General features: G+C 40.0%; 2 protein-coding genes across 2 annotated transcripts in view; one reads left to right on the forward strand and one right to left on the reverse strand.

Moving 5' to 3' along the window:
• Positions 1 to 60: 60 nt before the first annotated feature.
• Positions 61 to 14,623, forward strand: LOC143287647 (EF-hand domain-containing family member B-like). Its single transcript, XM_076595781.1, has 9 exons — positions 61 to 262; positions 2,673 to 2,735; positions 3,707 to 4,037; positions 5,064 to 5,388; positions 6,146 to 6,368; positions 8,405 to 8,600; positions 9,954 to 10,166; positions 11,501 to 11,682; positions 12,121 to 14,623. The coding sequence occupies exons 1-9, from the start codon at positions 173 to 175 to the stop codon at positions 12,298 to 12,300; spliced, it is 1,803 nt and encodes a 600-aa protein (XP_076451896.1). The 5' UTR covers positions 61 to 172; the 3' UTR covers positions 12,301 to 14,623.
• Positions 14,624 to 15,181: 558 nt separating this feature from the next.
• LOC143287649 (protein phosphatase 2C-like domain-containing protein 1) overlaps positions 15,182 to 25,425 on the reverse strand; it is a 16,305-nt gene continuing 6,061 nt past the window's right edge. Inside the window, exons 4-6 of the mRNA XM_076595797.1 lie at positions 25,178 to 25,279; positions 24,080 to 24,303; positions 15,182 to 17,368 (exon numbers count right to left, since the gene is read on the reverse strand). Coding sequence (XP_076451912.1) covers positions 16,853 to 17,368; positions 24,080 to 24,303; positions 25,178 to 25,279 — 842 coding nt within the window. The 3' untranslated portion in view covers positions 15,182 to 16,852. The remainder of the gene's footprint in view (positions 17,369 to 24,079; positions 24,304 to 25,177; positions 25,280 to 25,425) is intronic.

A 25,425-nucleotide genomic window follows, 5' to 3' on the forward strand; every position in this document is an offset into this window, starting at 1 on the left:
TTTATTCTTACTTTTCTTTATTCCCACTTGGCGCAGTGAAGCGGATGTGGCTTGTTCGGTTGCCAGGAACAACAGCAGTAATGGGTGCTCGCTGACAAGGTGCTGTCTGAGCCGATCACCTACCTACCTTGATACCACTGACTGCTCAGCAAACTCCCGAACAAGAGCGAAAATGTCGGCACAGACAGTTCGCCTACCGAATATTCAAACTCACAGCATCTATGAAGGCAAATTTCGAGACTGGACACCTTCTCTCAGAGCGGTAAGTGAAGATAATGTCCAAAGGCAGCGATCCATGTAACAATATTAGTTATCAACGCCATATCAGTCAGATGCGGGTTTTTTGTGTTTTTTGTTTGTTTGTTTGTTTTTTTGTGGTTTTTTTTAAATATCTTTTCACGAATGATGTTTGATTTTATCTGCTTATGTACTTATCCATAAAAAACAAAACAAAACAACACACACACACACACACACACACACACACACACACACACACACACACACACACATGCATACATATATATATCAAATAGAATAGAGGAATATAATATGTCATTATTACCAAGTGTATGGGGGTCACAAGGAATATTGGGGGGATAGTCCATAACAAGGTACGAACATAAATCGAAATATCTTACACAAACACAGATACAGTAGAAATTAGGATACATACAAGTGCATATCAATCTAAAAACTTGTGCATACTCACACATGCATGCACTGCACACACACACACACACACACACACACACACACACACACTGTCTCTCTCTCTCTCTCTCTCTCTCTCTCTCTCTCTCACACACACACACGTTTGAAAAGAAGCTGCATATTACATGTGGATGGGGCTGATGACTAGGTCTTCAAGTAGATGGTTGTTGATTGCACAATTCTATTTATCATACTGGATTTGTTCGAGAGACAGGGCATTGACTGCTTTGGGGAAAAAGCTATTGGCAAAGTGATTGGTTTCCATCCTTATACTTCTGTACTGTCGACCAGAGGGGAGCATCTCAAAAATCCCCAAAGCTGGATGTGATTCATCCTGGCTGATTGATTTTGTTTTTCTGAGTAGCTGCTTATAATATATGTCTTCTAGAGAAGGTAGATCAGCCCCGGTAATCTTGGTGGCAGTTTTTACAATTCTGTTAAGGGCTGCAACTTCTGCCTTGGAAATGTTTCCGTACCAAACAGTAATAGCGAAGGTTAGCACACTTTCAATGACTGCTCAGTAGAAATCAACCATGATTTCTTTTCTAATTCTGAACTTTTCAAGGCGCCGAAGAAAGTACAGGCGCTGTTGTGCTTTCTTAACAATTTTTTCCATATTTTTCTCCTATTTCAAATTGTTGGAAATGATCAGTCCGAGAAATTCAAATTCACTGATGATCTCTACTTGCTTGTCTTTAATGACAAGTGGTAAGGTGTCAGATCTGGTCTTCCTGAAATCTAAAATTAATTGTTTTGTTTTTGATACGTTGAGTTCTAAGTTGTTTTGATCACACCAGCTGACAAGTTCTAGTACTTCTTCCCTATATTTTGACTCATCACTGTTCGTAATCAGCCCTTCTAGAGTAGTATCCTTGGCAAACTTGACTATGGTATTACATTCATTTCGAGTTGCACAGTCATGTGTGAATAGTGGGTACAACAGTGGGGATAGAACACATCCCTGTGGGGTGCCTATGTTGAGAATGCATGTGGAGGAGTTGAGGTCACCAACTTTAACAACTTGCGGTCTGCATCTTAGAAAATTTAGGATCCATGCACAACTTGATTCAGGCAACGAGAGGTCTTTCAGTTTAAGATATAGTTTTGATGATACTATTGTGTACCATATATGTGCGCGCGCGCATGCATGTGTGTGTGTGTGTGTGTGTGTGTGTGTGTGTGTGTGATGAAGTGTCATATTCTGAAATCTCAGCAGATAGATTGAGGGTCATACTTGAAATTCATAAGCAGTAAACATATATCGGAAAGCCATCGATAGTACCATTGAAAAATAAAGCCAACACGGCAATCTCAAAACTTCCACAAGCAGTACAATTGTTGTAATATCACCACTGAAGAACTATAAGTCCATGAATTAAGTTGTCACACAGACAGTTACAGGCAAAACCATGTGCAGGGGTGGCCAAGTGGCACACCTCAAACTGAAGAAATGATCGAGTGTCAGTCCCATAAGCATATAAAGGTGTTTGCTTCCCCTTCCAACTGGTCTGGATGGCAGTTATCAGGATGAAATGACAAGACATTTAGACTATTTAGAAAAACCCATTCAAGGCATAATGATGCAAAATTCTGAAGAAAATCTATGTTGACAGTAAAACAAATACACTTGCAGATAGAAAAAGACAACAAAAATATGAGTAGTGCCACACTAAGCAGCATCTAGGTAAACACTCCACATGGACTTCAAAATATGGAAAATCCTGGAAGGGCCAGTGAATAAATGATAATAAAGTAACTCATCATCACACCTCCACATCGTGCAAAATCATGCAACAGGCGACTGGATGTTTGCAGTGTAATCAACTGGTCGTGACAAAAGGATCAATTATTGTGCAGAATGCTAACAAATACGGACGATTATTGAATATCAGATATGTGTAGTTGGGTAACAATATTTTTTTTCTGATTGATTTTTTAATTCTGATTTTCACTTTCAGGCTGGAAAGTTGACTGCCTCTGGTGACACTGCAGCTGGATGCCTAAAGCCTAAACAAGAGAGAGTGAGTGAAATTTGTTGTTTGCATTTGTGTGTGTGTGTGTGTGTGTGTGTGTGTGTGTGTGTGTGTGTGTGTGGGCAGGTGGGTCTGTGTGTGGTTGGGGGGAGGGGGTCTGTGTATGTGTGTGTGTGTGTGTGTGTGTGTGTGTGTGTGTGTGTGTGTTGGTTGATTGGTCATTGATTTAACATTTTGTTCACAAAATTCACTTTAGACGTGTGTGTATACGTGTGTGAGTGTGTGTGTGTGTGTGTGTTGGTTGGTAGGTCATTAGTTTTTCACCAAAGTGATTTTAGACGTGTGTGTGTGTGTGTGTGTGTGTGTGTGTGTGTGTGTGTGTGTGTGTGTTTGAGCATGTGTGTGTGTGTGTGTGTGTGTGTCTGTGTGTCTGTGCGTGCGTCTGTCTGTGTGTGTGTGTGTGTGTGTTTGTGTGTGTGTGTGTTCGCATGTGTGTGTGTGTTTGTGTGTGTGTATATGTGTGTGTATGTGTGCATGCACGCACATGTGTGTGTGTGTGTGTATGTGTATGAGCATATGTGAGCATATGTGTGCGTGTATGTGTGTGTGTGTGCATGCATGCGTGTGTGTGTGTGTGTGTGTGTGTATGTGTTTTTGTGTTTGTGTGTGTATGTGTGTGTGTGTGGGTGTGTGCAAGCGTGTGTGTGTGTGCAGTAATCCTCCATACTCCAGTAGGAGTGAAATAGGAGTGAAAGGATAATTAAAACTTGAAACTTGAAACTTGCGCGTGTGTGTGAGTGTGTTTGTGTGTGTTTGCATGTGTGATCACCCTGGCTGTGGCAGGAAACTGAAATGAAAGTAGCTTGGAGGAAATCATTGTCGTGATATTTTTAGATAAGAAGGAAACAATGAATTACCAGTGCAGTCAGGAATTTGACCTCATTTCATCCATGGTCTGTGAGTACATGGCAAAGTACAGTTCACTGATAATGTCTTTTCACTTAAATTTCTGTTTGCAGCCTGACAGTCCAGAAATCATTAGGCGGTTTCGTGGAACTTTTCGTCCTGACGCCGGAAAGAAGACGATCTTCTATGGCAAAACCTACGATCCTCATAACAAGTGGGCAGAGGAGATGCGCCATGGTGTGAACACACATCCCTCTTTCACTTCCGGAGAACTTGTCAACCCTCAGCCCAAGACCCTGTTCCAGCAGAAAATCATTGACAGAAAAGAGAAGCACTATGCAAGCCATGTGCGTGCCCCACTGGGAGTCTCGCATGATCAGCGCACAGGAATGCCTCAGGGACTGGACCCACTCAAATTCACCTTTGGGATCCCTACAGAACTGGGTAAAATATTCTGTCAATAAATTTGTGCTATGTTGAATTGTATAGGTCATATTAATTGATTTTGCTGTTCAAGCTGCTGTTTTATGTTGTTGATGTCAACTGTTGTCTGTGCTGACTGTATTTCTTTGCAAGCCGTTGTTTTATTTCTGTTGTGACGATTATTCTGACTGCTATTTCTGTTGTGACTTTAATCATTTTATTAGAGTGCAAAACTCAAATGAGATAAGTTTAGAAGCCAGTCGTGTGTGGATTTATGCATGCAAATGTACATCATATGGTTGAAAAGCTGGTTGGTTGATAGATTAGAGAATGAAAAGAAAAAAAAAAGAATATTTTTAATACTCAGCCCAGTATGCTTTTTCAGGAAACTTTTCATGGAAAGATGAAATATGATGCAAAAACACTAGATATTTGTTCATTTGTGTTTACATCAGTGCTTGAATGTGTATTGTTATGTGTGTGTGTGTTTGCATGTGCATAGGAGGAAGGTGGCAGAATGGTTAAGATGCTCAGCTGCCAATACAGAGAGTCAGTGAGGGTGTGGGTTTGAATCCCACTCTTGCCCTTTATTCCAAGTTTGACCAGAAAATCAAACTGAGTGTCTAGTCTTTCAGATGAGACAATAAACCGAGGTCTCATGTGCAGCACACACTTAGCGCACTGAAAAAGAACCCATGGCAACAAGAGTGTTGTCCTCTGGCAAAATTATGTACAAAGAGATCCACGCTCATAGGTACAGAAATATATAATCATGGACTCAAGGCCTGACAAGCGCACTGGGTTATGCTGCTGTCAGGCATCTGCCTAGCAGATGTGGTGTAGCGTATATGGATTCATCTGAACGCGGTGACGCCTCCTTGAGAAACTGAAAGTGAAACTGTGTGTGCATGTCAGTAAGTAGAGGTAGTCAGTATTGCTGATGTCATTGATGTTGTGATATTTCCGTAAAGAATATCAGCAACATCATCTAGTGAATAGAGATAGTCATGGTTGATAACATCATTCATGTTGAGATTTTTGACACAGACGCAGGGGCAGGTGGGCTGATCAACCCAAACAAAACCTATGCTGATGTGGAAGACGAATCCTCTGTGGCCCATGACAAGTACATCTTCACCCACAAAGACTACTACGTGGGTGAACGCGTCAACCGAAGTTATACGCTTCCAGAGTTCAACCCTAACAGCAGATTCGGCAAGCCAACCCCTCATGATGTCACTGGGAAAATGGTGCGCAACACTCTGAAGTGGACCTACGAGACAGAGCAAGACAAAGCTTCCAAGATCGTGTCCAAGAGGGTGGATGATTTCCGGGAAAAGACACAGCCACAACTTGGGAAGGTTCATGATCCGTAAGTGTGTGAATAACCTCAGGATAGGTTGTGCTCTGTGTCATTCAGTTAGAGTGGCAGCCTCTTTTTAAAAAGCAATTAGTATAGAATAATCTACCTGGAATATAAAAAAAAGAAACCAATAGCCTCTTTATAAAAAGCATTCATTTCAAAATACTCTAACTGGAATTTAAAAAGGAACTCAATAGCCCCTTTTTAAACAACAGTCAACTTAGAATATTAAAACTGGAATCTAAAAAGAAACTCAATAATCTCTTTTAAAACAACATTCAGTAAGAATAACCTGATTGAAATCTAAAAGGAAACTCAACAGCCTCTTTTTTTTTCTTCTTTTTTTTCTTTTCTTTTTTTAAAGAGCAATCAGTATGGAATAATTGGAATATAAAAAGAAAGTCAATATTCCCTTTTTGAACAGCAATAAGTAGTGAATAATCTAACTGGAAATTGAAAAAAAACCCACCCCAGTAACCCCCTTTTTAACAGCAATCAGAATTGAATAGTTGGAATTTAAAAAGAAACCAAAAAGTCCCTATTTAAACAGCAATTAATACAGAATAATCAAATTTAAGAATCCTTTTATTATTTGTTTTTACTATGATGAAGACATTTGTTTAAGATTTTTTTTTCAGTTGGCATGCATGTTCTTTTTTGTTGTATTTAAGTTGTGTTGCATCAATAAATCCCAGTGTGGGCATGTACGTCTGTGAGTCAGTGTAAATGTTCATCAGACATACATGCTTTATTTGTTCTTTCACAGGATCAAGGACACACTGAAGGTGGACCCTGACCACACCTTTGGCATCCTGTTGAAGCCCGATGAGTACGGAGCAGGTGATCTCCTTCACAACCGCATCCCTGGAACTTACCTGCGCGGACGTGACCAGCAGCGTGGCCTGGTGGCAGCCATGAGGCAGCAGTTGAAGAAGCTCAACTACCACAACTTCCCTGACCTGATTCGGGCCTTCCGCTTCTATGACAAGGTGTGTGATGCTCTTCCTGAGAATAGCTGTTATATAGCCTCTGTGTTGTAGAGACCCAGACTTTGACACACAACTGACGGGAGCAATAGCTGAGTGGTTAAATCGTTGGACTGTCAATCTGAGGGTCCCGGGTTCGAATCACAGTGACGGTGCCTGGTGGGTAAAGGGTGGAGATTTTTACGATCTCCCAGGTCAACATATGTGCAGACCTGCTAGTGCCTGAACCCCCTTCGTGTGTATATGCAAGCAGAAGATCAAATACGCACGTTAAAGATCCTGTAATCCATGTCAGCGTTCGGTGGGTTATGGAAACAAGAACATACCCAGCATGCACACCACCGAAAATGGAGTATGGCTGCCTACATGGTGTGGTAAAAATGGTCATACACATAAAAGCCCACTCGTGTGCATACGAGTGAACGCAGAAGAAGAAGAAGACACACAACTGACAGATCTGGAGGAATCTGGTGAACAGTTCTGTATGGAGCTCCAGTGACTCTTCACAGAGTTGATGGAGAAGGGAGGAAGACAAGACAGACATATCTGAAATATGATCATGTGAACTTGATTATCTCAAAGTTTTTGTGTCTGTGATGGTTTTGCAGACAGGCAGCTGTGTTTATGCTAGCAGTGAGAGAGGGAACAGCTTAGGTAGTTTGGAAATTATGCTTATATGTTTTTTCCTTGACAAAAAGGTAACATTAATGATACTATTGATAAAGAATTAAGAACCACAAGCACTCTTTCACAAGCATTAGATGTTTTCAACAAAAGATGATGATTCATCAAAATCTTAAACACATTTACGCATGACAGATGAAAAAAAGTCATACATATGAATCTATTTGATTTGACTCCTAATTTGTTTATGAGAATCAATTCCAGTTCTTTAGATAATAATAATAATAATAATAATAATAATAATAATAATAATAATAATAATAATAATAATAATAATTGATACTTATATAGCACACTATCCAGAAATCTGCTCTTGGTGCTTTACAAAAACGCTTTTGTTAACATAAAACATTACATCTATGTTACACGCACACACCAAAATGTGACTACACACACACACACACACACACACACACACACACACACACACACACACACACACACACATACACACACACACACACTGCATACATACATTTTAACATACATGTGTATCTAACAAATACCCTAACACATATGCACACATAGGCAGGCACAAACTTACATAAACACACGCACACACAAAACACATTCATATACATGCATGTAGTTATGTACACATACATATGTATACACACATAGTCAAGCACAGCTAACACAAAGGAAGTGGACCTGCCACAATTGAACTTACTGCTGAGGGAAAAGGTGAGTTTTGAGACGAGATTTAAAAGATGCAAGGGAATCAGAATGACGGAGGTTATCAGGGAGCTTGTTCCACGTCTTTGGCGATTGAAAAGAAAACAATATGTGTCCATAGGTCTTACTTCTGACGTGAGGTATCCTGAGAAGTTGAGTGTCAGAGGAAGAATGGAGCTGGTGAGAGGGGGTAGATAATACTAACAATATGGAACTGTCTCAGAAACGGGATGATGGTGATGACGAACAGAATGAAGGTGGATGAGATGAAGCCAGGATTGACAACCAATACTAATGATGACTGAAAAAATTCTCTGTCACTTCACTACCTTTAATTCAGTATACAGTAATGCAGAGGGATGGATGCCATGAAGGAAAAAAAAAAAGAGAAACATCCATTTATATTTTTAAACATAAAGGCTTTCAGTGTCACACTGTTTCACTTAGTCAATAGAAAGATTTTATTTTAAATCTGACTGGTCATTTTATAATGTATTTTCTTGTGAATTTACTGCAGTGGCAGCAAGATAAAACCTGTTGTATATAAAAAGAATCATTTAGTATGACTTTTGTGTAATAACCATTTAAACGAATACAGATTACTCTTTGGAAGAAAAAGTTTTCTCATTTCCTATGTTATCTGAAGTGGGTTTTTTGTGTGTGTTGTTTTTTTCCTTCAGGAGGGCAAAGGCAAGATTGATATTGAAGACCTGCGTGACGTTTGCCAAAGGTTTGACTTGCCAATCGATGTGTGGCTGTTGGAACAAGTCTTTGATTACTGTGATGCTGATCGGGATGGGCAGATCAACTATCTGGAGTTTGCCAACTTCTTGAACTGGAAGGAAAAGTTACCATCTGGATTTGCTGATGTTCCATGTAAGTTGCCTTTCTTGTTGTTGTTGTTGCTGTTTGCTTGTTGTTTCAGTTGTAATTCTTGTCGTAGTGACAGTGATGGTTGTGGTGTTATTGTTGCTGTTCTTGTTGCTGGTGTTGGTTTCGCATATATTGCATGTTTAATTCACTAACATTATTTCCACTTGCTCATTCATACATGTATGCATGCACACACATACACACATACACATACATATATGTACACATATGTGCACAGACTCATGCAAACACATACACTGTTGTGTTCATGTACATACATACACACACAAAGACACACAAAGACACACAATACACACACACACACACATGAACACAAACACACACACACACACACACACACACACACACACACACACACACACACACACACACACACACACACACACAGAGAGAAAAGAGACAGACAGACAGAGACAGAGAGAGTGTGTGTCTGAATGTGTGCATGGTCGTCTTTAATGGGAACACAAAATGAGTCTTCCATGTAAATATATGCTCATGTTAATGAGAAATATGGATTGAAATAAATTTACCAAACCATTAAAAAAAAAAAAAAATCATCATTGAATCCACCCTCTTCCAAGAGAGCAGTGACTCACCAACCAGACAGATCAGTCACTGATGATGTGATGGTTGTATATGATGTTTACACCAACTTAATCACTTAAACATTTTATGTTTTTTAAGTATTCATATTTAATGACTGTGATTCTTGTACTTTGTTAACATGATGTACACCACAAGTGAATTTCACGTCAATGAGATAATAAAGCATTCTGTATTCTGTTCTGACTGTGATTCTTGTACTTTGTTAACATGACACACACCACAAATGAATTTCATGTAAATGAGATGATAAAGCATTCTGTATTCTGTTCTGACTGTGATTCTTGTACTTTGTTAACATGATGTACACCACAAATGAATTTCACGTAAATGAGATAATAAAGCATTCTGTATTCTGTACTGACTGTGATTCTTGTACTTTGTTAACATGACACACACCACAAATGAATTTCACGTAAATGAGATAATAAAGAATTCTGTATTCTGTACTGACTGTGATTCTTGTACTTTGTTACCACCATGACACACACCACAAATGAATTTCAGGTAAATGAGGTAATAAAGAATTCTGTATTCTGTTCTGACTGTGATTCTTGTACTTTGTTAACATGACATACACCACAAATGAATTTCACGTAAATGAGGTAATAAAGAATTCTGTATTCTGTACTGACTGTGATTCTTGTACTTTGTTAACATGACGTACACCACAAATGAATTTCTCTGAAATAAAGCATTCTGTATTCTTTACGGTCTTTTGCTGGGTTTCAGACATGGAGAAAACAAAAGAGCCCGCCACTGACCTGAAAACAGGGGAGAAAACTGAGCTGGTGCAGCCTGGTGACCTCAGACAGCGCACCCCTCAGAGCGCGGAGACCACTCCCCGCCGCCTGCAGAAGCAAATTGACCGCTCCATCGGCAACCACTCAACCAGCGCCAACATGATCAACGCTGTGGTCGGACCCAACAGCACCGACACCAGAAGTGAGTGAAAAGGGATGAGAGAGTTTTGATTTCAGATTGTGTCGTGTTGTGTTGTGTTATGTTGTGTTGTGTTGTGTTGTGTTGTGTTGTGTTGTGCTGTGTTGTGTTGTGCTGTGTTGTGTTGTGTTGTGTTGTAGTGTAGTGTGGTGTAGTGTGGTGTGTTGAATCCTATCATATTGTATTGTATTGTATTGTATTGTGCATTGTATTGCATTGTATCGTATTGCATTGTGTTGCATTGTATTGTATTGCATTGTGTTGCATTGCACTGCATTGCATTGCATAACATTGTATCACTTTTTTGCAACAACAGATTCCTTTGTGAGGAATTCAGGCTGCTGTGCCCAGGGAGAATGTGTTGCTACAGTGCAGTTCCACTCTGTTTTTCTGCCTGCCAGGTGTTTTTGTTTTCCTGTTAAAATGGATTTTTTTCTACAGAATTTTGCCAGGAACACTTTTGTTGCTGTGGGTTCTTTTACATGCATTAAGTGCATGCTACACATGGGACCTTGGTTTATCATCTCATTCAAATGACTAGCATCCAGATCACCACTCAAGGTCAAGTGGAGTGGGAGAAAATACTCTGGAGCATGAGATTTGATCCTGTGCACTCAGATTCTCTTGCTACCAATGCAGGCGTGTTGCCACAAGGCCACCACTCCAGATTCCCCCTCTATACTCCCTACCACCCGTTTTTTTTCCCCACCTTACAGGGAACTTCACTTCACCAACACTCTATCTCTTTCACACAAACCACTGAACTGTTGTTGCCTGCATTTTGAGTTTCAGTTTCAAGGAGGTGTCAAAGTTTGCAGACTGATCCATAAACAGCTACACCACATCAGTTTAAAAAAATGATAATGAAAAAAGGAAGCAGATTCATATGAATATATATACCATCCCCATTCCACCAACCCTCTTTTATTATCAGACTTCAGTTTTCATCAAAATAAAGCCATTTTTCTGTACTGAACTTTTTCAGTTTCACTGTACTTTATTTTATTTTATTTTTTAATTTTCACTCTTTGCTTTTAAGCTGCCTGAAAAGACTTTGGAGATAGTGACTGGTGAAAATCACTGAAAAGACATACCTGACTGCAGGAAATTGGTTGTTTCTTGACTATCATATCTGTTCATATGAAAGATGGGTGGACAATTTTTTCAATGTTACAAAACACAGTCAGTCCTACTCTTGTATTTGATACATAATTGTTCCTTTTCTTTTACTGCGTTTGGTTTCCATTTGGTGAACTTGTTTTTGACTTCCTTTGTGTACATTTTAATAAGTAGACTGACAGTATGATATATAACTTCCTGATGTTTTCTGCCATCAGATTACAGAACGTACGGAATACCAACTATCCGCTCAGACCTGGCGCCTCCTCGTGTCCGACGCATTGATGATCGTCAGAACTATGGAGATGAATCCGATGCCTATGGTCTGACCAACCCTTCAATCTACAGTCAGCGTGGAGTATTTGAGAAAGACCTGCTGATTCCCCGAAGTCTTGAGGAGGTGAGGCCTGAGTGAACTTGACAAGATGAAAGGATGTGTGTGTGTGTGTGTGTGTGTGTGTGTGTGTGTGTACCTTGTGTACCTTGGCTGTGGCATGAAACTGAACTGAAAGTAGCTTGGGGGAAGTGCATGGCAGTCCAAACATTGCTGATATTTTTAGATAGAAATGAAGCAATACATTAATAGTGAACATATTTAGGTTGCAAAGAATGATGGATTTATTGTAGTCAAATTTATAGTAGGCCATGTTCACATGCAGCCCTTTCACTCCTGATTCACTTCACAAAACAAATTTTATGTTTATGAGGATATTCACTGTGATAGTTTTTTTGTGCAGATGAAGATTATTCTGTGAAACATTCAAGGTGACGATGTTTTATATGCAGATGAAGATGATTATTTTGTGAAATGTTCATGGTAACGATGCTGTGTGTGCAGATAAGGGAAATCTTTGGCAACATCGGAGTGCTGATGACAGGAGAAACCTTGGAGTCTATTTACCGCAAGGTGGCAGAAGAGCACCCAAAAGGTCACGTTAGTGTGGAGTCATTCCGCCACTGTCTGGATGAGGTGCAAGCCAACCTTGTTGCCACCAAAGAACATCCCCTGGCAGTCTGAGAAATAGTGTGCAGATTCTCAGGTTTAATTGAAATGAAAAAGAAAAGGACTAGTTTTTGTGAGTGATCCTTGTCATGGAAAAAAAACAACAACTTTTGAAAGAACTTTTTTGGTCCTTGTTTGTAAATTATCCTGAAAGTACTCTCTCCTACAGATTTTATCCATCACACCTTTTTGAATATTCTACAGCATTTTTTTCTTGAGATGGTGAAAAACGGTGTTTTGTCTTTACATAATGCATTCATTTGTGAAAATAAGTTTGAAAATATAATGATACATTTCTCTCATGGAGCATTTCATGCAGGCTCAAATTACACAGTGCACTGTGGAAAGTTGAAGAAAGCAATATTATATTAGCCTGGCAATCCCCCAGATTGGCCCACATACATAATGTCCCATACTGACTTCATGCTGGGTGACAGTTTTCATTGATCTGGCTAAAATCTGTATCACTGGAAACAAAAGGTATGCTCCTTTCTTCCAAGCTGTTAAGAGAAATCTCCGTAAAACCGACATATTACTGTTCTCCTAGCTAATTGGAGAAACCTTCATGTAACTGTTTTGGCATGACCCTGTTGTTATGGAGCAGTGAGATTAAGCTGCATATTTCTTGAGGCCAGCTTCGTGAGTCCATCTTTTTGCCCCCACATTGCTTCATTGCTCACAAGATGTCGAGGGGTCAGATAATACCTAGACCAAATACATAGTTTTTCCCTTCCGGCATGACACAATAAGGACTCAAACTCATACCCCATGGAATTTGAAGTAAAGATGAGAGCTCTATTTCTTGGATAGTCAGGCATGGTAAATGAAATCTGAACAGACATTCTGCAAACAGACTAAAATAGTTATGAACAATTCTGCTTTCCATGATCCTGCATTTGATCAGATCCAATAGACTTTTTTTTAAAGATGACTCATGGACAAAACCTTAAAGCATTTACAACCAAGAGTCAAAGAAATAGATTCTGTATCATTTCATTAATTGTAACAATGGTAACAATGACTGATAATGTGTTTAATTACAGATTCAGGGAGGGGTTCAGATGCATATAAATATATTTTTTATATTGTTACATGGAAAGTAAACATTGTCACCAGTCAGTTATTCAGTGATCCTGTGATTTTCTTTAACGTTCTGTGTGTAAATAGTTTAATCATGATTGTAAATTCTTTTGGTTTTTTATCTGTATTACTGCACTTGTTTTGGTCTTTTTTCTTTGTATTTCAATAGCAAAAAACTAAAACTACTGTATTGTAAAATAAGAAAATCAGTTAAAGTACCATTTTCTGTGTATACAGGGTGTTTTTAATCGTAGGTGTGCTTTGTCGATTGTTGGTTGAAAAGGAATAAGTACAATTAATCTAGAAAAGACAAAGACACTCTGTTCAAACAGTTGCCTAACAAGTAATCTTAAAATGAACTTTATACAGTTTGTGGGCCTGACAGCACATGAAATCATTATGATTCTTGAGCACATCAAAACCCAGAAAAAGTGCTGTGGCCAGTGCATGGACTGATTCTTTTTATACCAATAACCAGAGGAACATAATTGCTATTAATTTTTTTTGTTTTGCATTTCAGGGTTGATGTTTTCTGTTTCTTAATCAGTTATTTTTTTTATACGCACACAGCAAAAGGCAGGTTTGTTTATTTCTATGCATATATTGTGGATGTCGGAATTTTTGGAAGGGGGGAAGGTAGGGGAGAGCAGAAAGGGAAGTAAGGTCATAGATAATGTGTTTGCATTTTTACTCTTTATATTCCTTTTTTGTTGTTTCTTTTAATTACGAGTCATCATCACCAGCATTATGCAATTTATCAAAACATGTTTACCGATCAGCATTCTATTTTGATGTTTGTGATTTTGGTGTTTTTTGGTAGATAAGTAGATGAGTCGTTGCATGTTTTTTGTATTCCTTTCCCCATTTAAATCATTGATTGAAACAGATACTAACTGTGTGATCTGCAGACATGTGTGAATAACTGTGCCAGCATTGCACATGAAATGATGCACAAACTATGTCACCATACAGCATTTTACATGGGGACAGTCTGATTATGCTTTGCTTTAACACATCCTGCCTTATCTCTGCTTTTTGTTCTGTGTGAAAGTATTGATTGATAGGAGTCCAAGTTTACATAATTATTATGTGTGATACACCACAACATATGTATCAGTTATTCACTCATGGTGTGACAGCATTACATTTCTTTGTGTGTTGTTTTTTTTATATGAGTATTTTTGACATGGTGTAATGATTTTAACTTACATCCTAGCACTGTGATAAATCAAAAATAAAGTCAACTGTTGAAAAGAAACATCAGTGTGTGTGTGTGTGTGTGTGTGTGTGTGTGTGTGTGTGTGCAAGAGAGAGAAAAAGCGAGAGAGAGAGTGGAAACTGAAAGTGAAAATAAGCTGAAGAATGGAAATGCAAGATGGCAGAATGCTTGCCTTTCTGGACACTTCAATCCACTTCATGTATGTGGGGACAGCTCAGTTTCAGTTTCAGTTTCAGTAGCTCTAGGAGGCGTCACTGCGTTCGGACAAATCCATATACGCTACACCACATCTGCCAAGCAGATGCTGACCAGCAGCGTAACACACACACACACACACACACACGCACACACACATACACACACGTGTGTGTGTGGGTGTGTACACATATACAAACACACACACACACACACACACGTGTACACACATGTGTACATACACACATGTACACACACACACATGTACACACACACACACACACACACACAAGTGTATACACACACACACACACACACACATACATGTACATACACATATGCGTATGCGCACGCGCGCACACACACACACACACACACACATACACACACACACTTTCAAAATCCAGATTTAATGGTAATGTTTAGAAAAAATGTACCATACCAAGGCAATCTGGTGAAAAGCACATATAATATATATACTGATAAAGGCATGCATGTAAGGTGCTATCACAGCAGTGCAAATACAGGGTGAACAATAAATAAATGTGCTATAACCAGAGCAAGTAAATAAAATAACAGTTGGTGGTATCTTGCAATTTGTGTCAATGAACAGTACACATTCTCTTAATACATGCTACAAATATCTTCAATTTAAAAAAAAAATCAGTAAATCACAAGAAAAAAGCATATTGTGATGTTTTTCTTTTCTAAATTTTGGTTTGTAGAAAAGTACTTTTAACAAGTTAAGCAAACAAGCAAGCAATTTGAAATGACAATGTAAATAAGAACAAAAACAAAATGGTGTAATTTAGCAAGTTAAACAAAAATAAACTAGCCAAAAAGCACTTTCAAATCAAAACATAAATCTGTACAAAAACAAAATGGTACGTATCTGGTATTGCGAATTGAAAGAAATTAGATAAAACAAAGCAAAACTGAATGAAAACAAACTTTTTCATCTAAAATGAAAGCAAACTTGAAATGTTTTAAATGATGGAACTGTGACAGGCTGAGGACCGTGTACTATGGTGCATCTTGACTGCCTGGTGCATCCAAAGATGCGGAAGCATCTAAGCACTGTGATATGTTTTAAAGGCTGGGTAATGGACTCTTGACAATTTTTCTTTTTCAACAAATCAATACCAATACAAGTTCCTCTTATGTTAAAAGTTCCATCCAGTTTCCAAAAAAAAAAAACAAAAAAAAACATGTTCAAAGGAAGACAACGTGTTCCCAAGAATGAGAAAACATCAGACAAAAAGAACCCTGACAGGTTTATGTTTCGGACAAAAATCCCAGTCCATAAAAACAACTTGAAACATGTGGAATCTCACTTCCGAGTTGGGATGCACTACCACTGGGCCACAGCTCCACACATCTAAAATCAAATCAAATCATTTAGCTTATAACCCAGCTGACCACACAAGGGACATTTCAGGGCTGAACACCCATCTTTTCTAAACTCCACAAATCTGCATCTATATAGATCTGCATTTACTTACTCACTTACTTATTTACTTACTGCCCGTTAGGCAGCAACGAAGAACTTCCACTCTGGTCTGTTTTGGGTCAGTCTCTGCATAGTACCTTAGGTGAACTTCTAGGTCTTGAGTTCTTTGACTGTTCTGCACCAGGTGTTCTTTGGCCTTGCTGTCTTGCATCGACATTCTGGTGTCCAGTGAAGGTCTGTTCAGGTGATGTGACCTTGCTCTCTTCATGTGACATGTCCAGCCCATTTCCACTGCCTTGTCATGGTGATTGTCTCCATATTCTCTTGACTGAACTGGGCGTACAGTTGTTGATTGGAGATGGTATCAGGTCAGGAGACTGGCTGGATTCTTTGGAAGTTTTACAACTTTGTTAGATCACTCTCAGTTATCCTCCAACATTCTGAACCATAGAGTAGGGCGGAAAGTACACAGCTCTGGTACATTCTCAGCTTGGTGTTGGTGTTTGTACTGGGGGAATCTCCACACATTGTTCAGCATTCTGAAGGTGATTCTGGCCTTGCTGAGATGGCTCTAGCTTGATGTTGCTGCCTGCTCCCCCACAGATCTGCATGCCAGAAGGTGATCAGATTCCACAGCCAGGCAACAAAGCGACCATGACGGTGATGTTGTTGCGGCAGCCGGCCAGAAGAGCAGCCTGCACGATGTGCTCCGCCATGGACCGCGCCAGATCCCGCCGCTTGTCCTCCACTGTGCGGCCACTGGCCAGATCCAGCTGGGAGTGGACTGGCAGTGTCACCATGTCCTGGTCCCCGCACACCATGAGCTTGGGGTTCGGGTCTTCCCAATCCCCAATGTGACTACCAGCCTCTGTTTTCAAGTCGGCAGCTATTCTCAACCCCTCTGCTGCTTCGTCAGAAGGCAGTGCCTTCTCTGACACTCCTGCATCCGTGCTGCCCTTCTCTTGGGACTTGGCGCCATGTTCATGGTCAGTCTCCATGGTGACCTTTTTCTTGCTGGAGGTGGCGTCAGCATCGGCAATGGGTGTTTTAGGTGTGTGTGGGTCGGGCCCCATGTCCAGCAGGTGGCCCAGCGTGCTGGAGGTCTTGCTGGGAGGGGGGATCTGATTGCACGGCAACATCTGTGGGAGGGGAAGAAAACAAGATCTAAGTCAGTTCAATTGAAGTAAGAAAAACATATACATAAATAACGAATGATAGCGGGAGTGAGAGACTAAGAAACATGTCACATGGTGAAATCCACACTTGGGCAAGAAAAATCCTAAACTCCATAGACTTGCATGCAGATGAAGCCATGAAAAAAAAAGTGGTTCAACTCAAGTAATGCTGTGTTATCTTAAACATATTTTGGTGAGTAATTAATCAAAAATATTAGTGTGTGTAAAGTCTACAAACATGTGTGAGTGGGCGTGTGGGTGTGTGTGCATGCATGCGCATGTTTGTGCTTGTAAAATTGTGTATGTCTGCATACAAGGAATCCTATGTACACACAAAAATATGTTGACTTCATCCTTCAAATGACCATAATAATACATGTAATGGTTACAACATTTCCAAACTCCACTTATTCAAAAAAACAACAACAACAAAACAAACTTTCTGTGTGCTTATGGAAAAAAGAGCTGATATAATTTCATGTAATCTTAGTTTGTCACTAAATTGTAAGTCAGGAATATAATAATATGCTATTATCATAAACAAAGTTGTCATATATTCTGATATATTAAAACATGGAAGTTCTGGAATTCTGAACTCTGTTTTGAGTATGTCTCTCCTGGGGAAAATGAGACAGAGAGAGGAGAGAGAGAAAGACAGAGACAGAGACAAAGAGAGAGTCAGAGACAGAGACGGAGAGAGAGACAGAGACAGAGACAGAGATGGAGAGAAGGAGGAGAGACAGACAGACAGACAGAGACATGGAGAGAGAGTGAGAGAAAAATGAAGTGAGAGAGAGAAACATACAGACAGACAGACAGAGACAGACAGGTACACAGACAGAGACAAGCTGACAGATATAGATTGATACACAGACAGACTGGGACAGGCAGACAGACTGAAACAGAGACAGGCAGATACATAGACAGACAGAGGCAGACAGGCAGATACACAAATAAAGAAAGACTGGCAGACAGACAGAAACTGAGACAGACACATAGACACTGGGGTGGGGAACACATACATCCAGCCAGCTAAACAGACCAACTGGTAGGAAGATAAGGTAAAACAGCGCTTGTGCTGCACGATCCAATTCATGTATCAAATTACAGGGTACTACATTGTATTTACCCCTGTCAATAGATTTTTTCGGCATAAAATTCGGGCTGCTCTCCCCACGAAGAGCATATCAACATAGTGCAGTGGCACCCATGCATTCTTTTTTTTTTTTCTCTCTCTCTCTGTCTGCAAGCGTATTTGTTTTACTATCATCAAAGTGGATTTTTCTGCAGAATTTTGCCAGAGAGAACCCATTTTTTCCCTTGCCATGGCTTCTCTTATGTGCTCTAAGAGCAAAGTCATAGAATCTCAGTTTATCGTTTCATCCAGAAGACTAGCTCCCAGACCTCCACTCAAGATCTAGCAGAGGAGGAAAGTGAAATTCTCGGTCTGTACATGGGACCTGAACCCAAGGACACTTGCCACTGCTCCACTTCATCATTCCATTCCAAATGTGAAGGCACAATGTTAATTTACTTCCCCTCTCCAGAGGATACGAAAGTTCAAGAAACACAAATATACGAAACAGGAGAAAAAACAAACAAACAAAGAGGCAACAGGAGGAGACTTGTAATCTTTTAATCTTTCATGCTATTTATTTCTTATATCTAAAAGTGAAACACACTGACCCTCGTAGACGCTTCCCCTCACCCCTATCCCCTCTTCCCCCTGCATTGCCCGTTCTCCCGCCCCAGTCGTCCTCATCAGAAGGAGCAAATGTGAATAATTATGTTAATCCTTGAAGTACAGACACATTGTTAAAAGCAAACTAAAGGGACGAGAGTATTAGGCAATGGATACCTTTTTTTCAGCAAAAGAAAGCAAGAGCATCACTGCAGTAATATCAATGAAAACCTCCCATGGATATACATACTAGTGTCACAAGATCTGGAGTGAAAAGTGAGAGTGAGAGAGAGACAGAGACAGAGACAGACAGACAGAGACCGGAAGAAAACAGACAGACTGACAGACAGACAGAGATATACGCGCGAGTGTGCGCGCGCACACACACACACACACACGCACACACGCATGCACGCACGCACACGTGCGCGCGCACACACACACACACACACACGCACACACGCATGCACGCACGCACACGTGCGCGCGCACACACACACACACAGAGTCATGCACACCAACACAACACACACCCACATTCTCAGACACATGCACACATACAAAGATACAGACACATACAGACATACACACACACACACACACACACACACAGAGAATTACACACACACACACACAGACACACACACACACACACATACACACACCTACTTTTACTACTTTTACTAGTGCTGCTAGTGTGATCAGTGACAGCTAGAACACTTTTTAATGCCAGCAGTCATGAAACAGTAGAAATCATCACCTACAGAAACATTCTGAAAGAGGGATACACAAGCTGGTACACATGGACAAACAGAACAAGATTGCCAAATATTTTCCTGCCCTTATTACAATGTATTTACCAGCGCGTGCATACGTGTGTGTGTGTGTGTGTGTGTGTGTGTGTGTGTGTGTGTGTGTGTGTGTGTGTGTGTGTGTGTGTGTGTCTGTGTGTGTGTGTGTCTGTGTCTGTGTGTATTTAGTGTCTGTTTGTGTTTATGAGTATGTATGTATGTGCATGTGTGTGTGTGTGTGTGTGTGTGTGTGTGTGTGCGTATAAGCTGTCAGGAGATTATCAAGGTCCTACTTCCCATCAGCTCACCAACACCATACAGACCAGTTAATTGGTTCTTGATAAACGCACAATAACACACATGAATATTAGTAAGATACCAAAGAATGTACTGTTTTATCAAGGACATGAGTAACATATAAATGCATGCCATATATCAATTCCTTAATTCAACAATTTATAAGTTCTTGGTAACATATAACTATACACATGAATACAAGCAAATATATCAATGCATATATTATATCAACATTTGCCTTTAAGTCACGTGAGATGTAACACAGCAGTAGTTGTGATTCCCACTACTATTCTCTGTTGTGAACACAGTGTATTAAATGAATTCGTATCAGTCATGCTCCATCACCAGTATCCCGCAGTCATGTAACCAGATTAGTCAGAGAACCTTTTTTTTACCCACAGTGTGTTAATACAGACAGTGCTAAGAAAGATAGTCTGTAATCAGTATGTGATTACACACCAGACTACTGGAAACAAGAGGAATGTGGTAAGAGTCCCATTTCCCCACTTGAGAATGTGTGTGTTTGTGTCCATAAAACCACCAAGGAAATGGTATGAAATCTGCTGTCACCCAGACTAATACAGAACAGAATCTATACATTTGTTATATCAACACATGAACACAATACCTCTTCAGCGTGATGCATCAAATACTTGAAAAAAGAGAAAAAAAAAAGAAAGAAAAAACATTAATTCCCTTTCTTTCTGTCCTCTGTTTGATGTATTCTGTGTTCTCATATTGCTACAAACGTGTCTGCAATTAACCACTTGACACTTGCAAAATGTACACAAATGCACACTCATCTGCACACACACACACACACACACACACACACACACACACACACAGACACACACACACACATTGAAAACTCACAGCACACACAAGCTCACTGCATCAGTTATAAATGAAGCATTTTGAAAACACACACATAGCACACCAATAATAATTCTGAGCAATATTACAAATGCAAAGCAGATTTTAAGACAATGTTGCAACACTTCTTTTACTTTGATCCCAGTTACTTCAAGCACACAGCATTATCACACCAGCCTCTTCTTGTCTTTTCTCCTTGTTGGAATGAGCGAAATAAGAATACCTTTCACTGGAAATCAGCAGTTAAACACCAATCCTCTTTCAATGAAAAAATGAAAGTAAAAAGAAAGCAACATAAATTTACCCTTCCATTTTTTTCCACTTCGCCTGAAATGTGAACACATACATGCACTGGAACATGTGCACCTTTACCACAAAATTTGTCCATTATAAAACAATTATATCCACCTTGGTTTCCCAGAACAGTGCAACAACCACAGTATAAAAAGTCAGTCAGAAAACATGCAGCATCTGTAGGTGAGAAAATCCAGCAACTCACATTCACAAGAAATATGTCTTACTATTGGTGCACTTGAAATCTTTCAGCCATTTAGCTTTTCACTAATTTTAATGCTCTCCTTCTCAGTACAATGATACGCTTTGATACAATGTATCAACAGATAATAAGTTGTGTATATTCAGTAAACCTTCCACTGAAAATGAAAAACATGCAATTGTTCTTGTGTAAATTGAATACAGATCTCAGGGAAACATTTCTGAAGGACTCTACAAAAATTAATGCTGGAATACCCCCTACCCACACACACACACATACACACACACCCCTCCCCAGTCCCCCCCCCCTCCTCCCCACCCCCTCTTCCCCCCAAAAAGAAAGATCATCTTAGTAACGTGACATGTTTCCTGGGTAAAAGAAGACCCACTTGACACGGTGGCAGTACAACCAATATCCCTTTCATTTCTTTTTCATGGAGGCAATACCTTTTCCTGTACCAAGTGGACTGTAAATCACCCTACATATTTGTTTATAAAATGATTTTTTTCCCCTGCCTATCAGTATGAAGATGAAAGTAGATGGCCTTTTTTAATCTCAATTCTTGACTACTGCCAGTGAGTGTGTTTGTCAGAAAAGGGCTGTTGTCTAATTGAGGAGAGACTGGGGTTACAGATCAGGATGATAGTCACAAAATTTCTTTATTCGAGCTTCTTCTGTTTGGGACTGAATTATCTTTGTTTGAACTTCAAATTCATGCCAAACTGATTTCATTTTTACTAAGATTTGGCAGTTAAGGGGTTAAAAAAAACCCCACTAACCCATGCATGCATATCTATTGCTCATGAAGAACTTGAGCATGTGGTGGAGGAAAAGAGACATGAACTTTTTTTTCTTTTCTTTTTTGAACCCACGTAACTGGCTGCAATGCAAAACAGATTACCAACAGGGGAGATCTGCTTGTCTGGTACCAGAAAGATCACAGCTATTGGTATTTCTAACAACATCTCTTAATACTTTGTACCACATCAGTGAAGTTGCACTGCAGTTTCTGTGGACCAGGCTTACAACAGATGAGTGCATTGTTGAAGCCATACTTCTATATAAAATGCATGCAACATCATCAAAAACACTCTCAATCCCCTTGAAAACACTAGCAAACAATACAGAGGCTATAACCAACATGCAAAAAAACACCGAGTGAGAATACAACTGATTGAGAAAGTGAAACTGCACATGCCCACTCCAGCACAGAAATATCTGTACTTGGTCTGAGGGAAGCAACCGGGTGTCATAGATAAATCAGACATCAGGGTCCAAAGTTTTAAGGCTTGTCAGGTAGCTACTCACTGTCGCCTGAAGAATTACAGCCCTAGATAAATAAGTAGCTATTCCCCATAACTCAGGTCAGGGACTGCTTGCAGGGCAAGTGCCTCTCAATGATTCACATGAGCACTCACTGAAGGTAAAGATATACTGCGTTCTGTGTTGAGGATGGGGGGGGGGGGGGGGGGGGGGGGGGGAGAGAGAGAGAGAGAGAGAGAGAGAGAGAGAGAGTGTGTGTGTGTGTGTGTGTGCGCGCGCGCATGTACATGTGTGCATGTGTGCACATGAGTGCATGAGCATGTGTGTGTGTGTGTGTGTGTGAACATGTGCGTGTATCAGTGTTTGATTGCACTGAAGAAACCAGATTGCTTGCACAATTCAAATGTGTTTCAGAGTTGGCCCTGTCACAAAGCTAATTTTGGCTTTCCCTTTGTGAGGAACTATGCTGATTATGTGGTAAAATTTCAAATGGCAATGTCTTGAAACATGTCCATATACCAGATATTTGTTGCTATCTATATTTGAAAAAAAAAAAAAAATGCTTACATTGTTTTGTTCCTGAAGCTGTTTTCAAAACTGCAAATTTACCTTCTGGGGAATCAGGCCTTTTTTTCAGTGTCTAGTTCAGATTGCTTTTTCTAATTCTTCCTATTCATCAGATGATTGTTACCTTTTCATACAGATCAGTCAACAAGTGCATTGGTGTGCAAAGAAAACAAAACATGAATGCAGTCAGGGCTTCTGTTAAGTTAAAAATCCTGGGCGTCCCCGTGACTCTTTTGTCATAGTTCCAGGAAGTCTGAAACCACCACCAAAGGGTCACTCCTATGCTGTATATTCTAGACCAAATCTTCATCGCTACACACAGAGAAATCAGACATAAGTTCAAGTCATAATGGTCAAGGTTTCTGGACCAACAGAAATGACTGTGGTCATTTTTGGAGCAGATGATCCCAGCATCAGGGGGAAGCTCTGATGACAATTTTCACTCCTTTTAGGTTTGTTCTAGAAATTTTCAAAATGTCCCCACACCCTGGTCAGTGAACAAGCAATACATATTTTTCCTTTGTAAAACATCAGGTATGCATGTTTATGCATTATCAGAAGCCCTGACTTAAAAAAAAACAAGAAGAAAAACAAAGAAAACAAGCATACAAACATATCTGCTTACTCACAAGCAAGCGTAGGTCAAAAGCATGCATACAAACATAAACAGGCAGAAACACACTGCATCCACACTCTTCACCTACCCTCATCAGCAGACTGCCAACCTCTTGATCAGAAAGAACCTCCCACACACCGACTGTTGCCATGACAATGAACTGGGCGTACTGGTCAATCTGTACGCTGCACGTATGAGGATCCACCAGCACACACTTCTTCAAGCCTGGGTCACCGTGGTTCCCTAGACCTCGCGTTGTTGCCAGGACTCCGTTGACACGGCAGTCCATTTCGCTTGTGGTCAGACTGCCCCCTGTCCAGCACACAATGGCTTTCTTCTTCTTCTTCTTACTATTATCATTTCTATTATTTTATCATTAATTTTTCATCTTTACTATCATTATTTTTATTATCATTATTATTATTACTATCATCGTTGTTGTTGTTCTTATCATGATTGTTATTAATACAAGCAATGTGTATAATAATAATAAAATAAATATCATAATAATTCACACTGATGCTCATACCTCCAACACAGGAAGTTTGTGGCGTTTATGACCAAAAAAAAAAAAAAAAGAAAATCATTACAAATGATACACTGATCTGGGGTCTAAAAATGTTTATGTGATTATTTAGTGCATTCGTTACTATTTAATGACTTTGGCAGGTTGCCAGCGACTTGGTCCCAACCACCCGTTGTAAACAAACCAAGGAGAAGTACTCAGTTCCTTAATTACTAAGGGAAGTCACTAGCATCAAAGACTGCATATTGCGATCGGTGTCGTCAATGTTAACATAGGGTGTCCATGTAAAGGGTTCAGAAGGACAGTTTGTTCCACATTATTGGGCCAAGACAGGAGAAAGAGTGCTGACCTTGTGACAAAAGACAACAAAGACAGAAAGGGAGACACTGAAAGAGAGAGAGAGAGAGAGAGGGAGAGAGAGAGAGCAAGTCACAATGCAGCTCTGCCTTTCACTCACAGTCACACACAGGTCCACACACACTTCACCACCATCCCATAACAAGGAAGATCAAGGGAGGTGATGCTGAGTGAAACAAGAAAGAGGGTGGTATTGGATGGACAGTGCAAGTCAACACAGCATAGAACCCATATGTCCTGCATGACATACGCTGATGTTAGCAGTGCAGTCAAGAGGCTAAAGTACACTGAAGAAAGCCTTACCATCACGAACAACTCTCTCCCGTTCCTTTGAACTGCTAGGAGTGTGATCTTTGGAGATCCTGTATGTTCTGTTCCCTCGCACCAGCAATGCACGGGTGTCTCCTGTCCAACACATCAACCTGGGTCTGTCAAAACATCATCTGTAATGTCAGAAACACTGTGGCCCAACACTCGGCTTATATCAAAGATTGACATAAGTTTACATTTGGGCCAACAGCAAAGTGAGAACTGTATTATCAATGGTTTCT

The sequence above is a fragment of the Babylonia areolata genome, chromosome 1, assembly GCF_041734735.1.
Source record: "Babylonia areolata isolate BAREFJ2019XMU chromosome 1, ASM4173473v1, whole genome shotgun sequence".
Lineage (NCBI taxonomy): Eukaryota > Metazoa > Mollusca > Gastropoda > Neogastropoda > Buccinidae > Babylonia > Babylonia areolata.

Excerpts from the sequence above, each read along its gene's own strand:
- LOC143287647 (XM_076595781.1), top strand. The coding sequence starts at position 173 with ATGTCGGCACAGACAGTTCGCCTACCGAATATTCAAACTCACAGCATC. Across the intron at positions 2,736-3,706 it reads TAAAGCCTAAACAAGAGAGA|CCTGACAGTCCAGAAATCAT; the intron begins GTGAGTGAAATT and ends TTCTGTTTGCAG. Across the intron at positions 4,038-5,063 it reads TGGGATCCCTACAGAACTGG|ACGCAGGGGCAGGTGGGCTG; the intron begins GTAAAATATTCT and ends TTTTTGACACAG.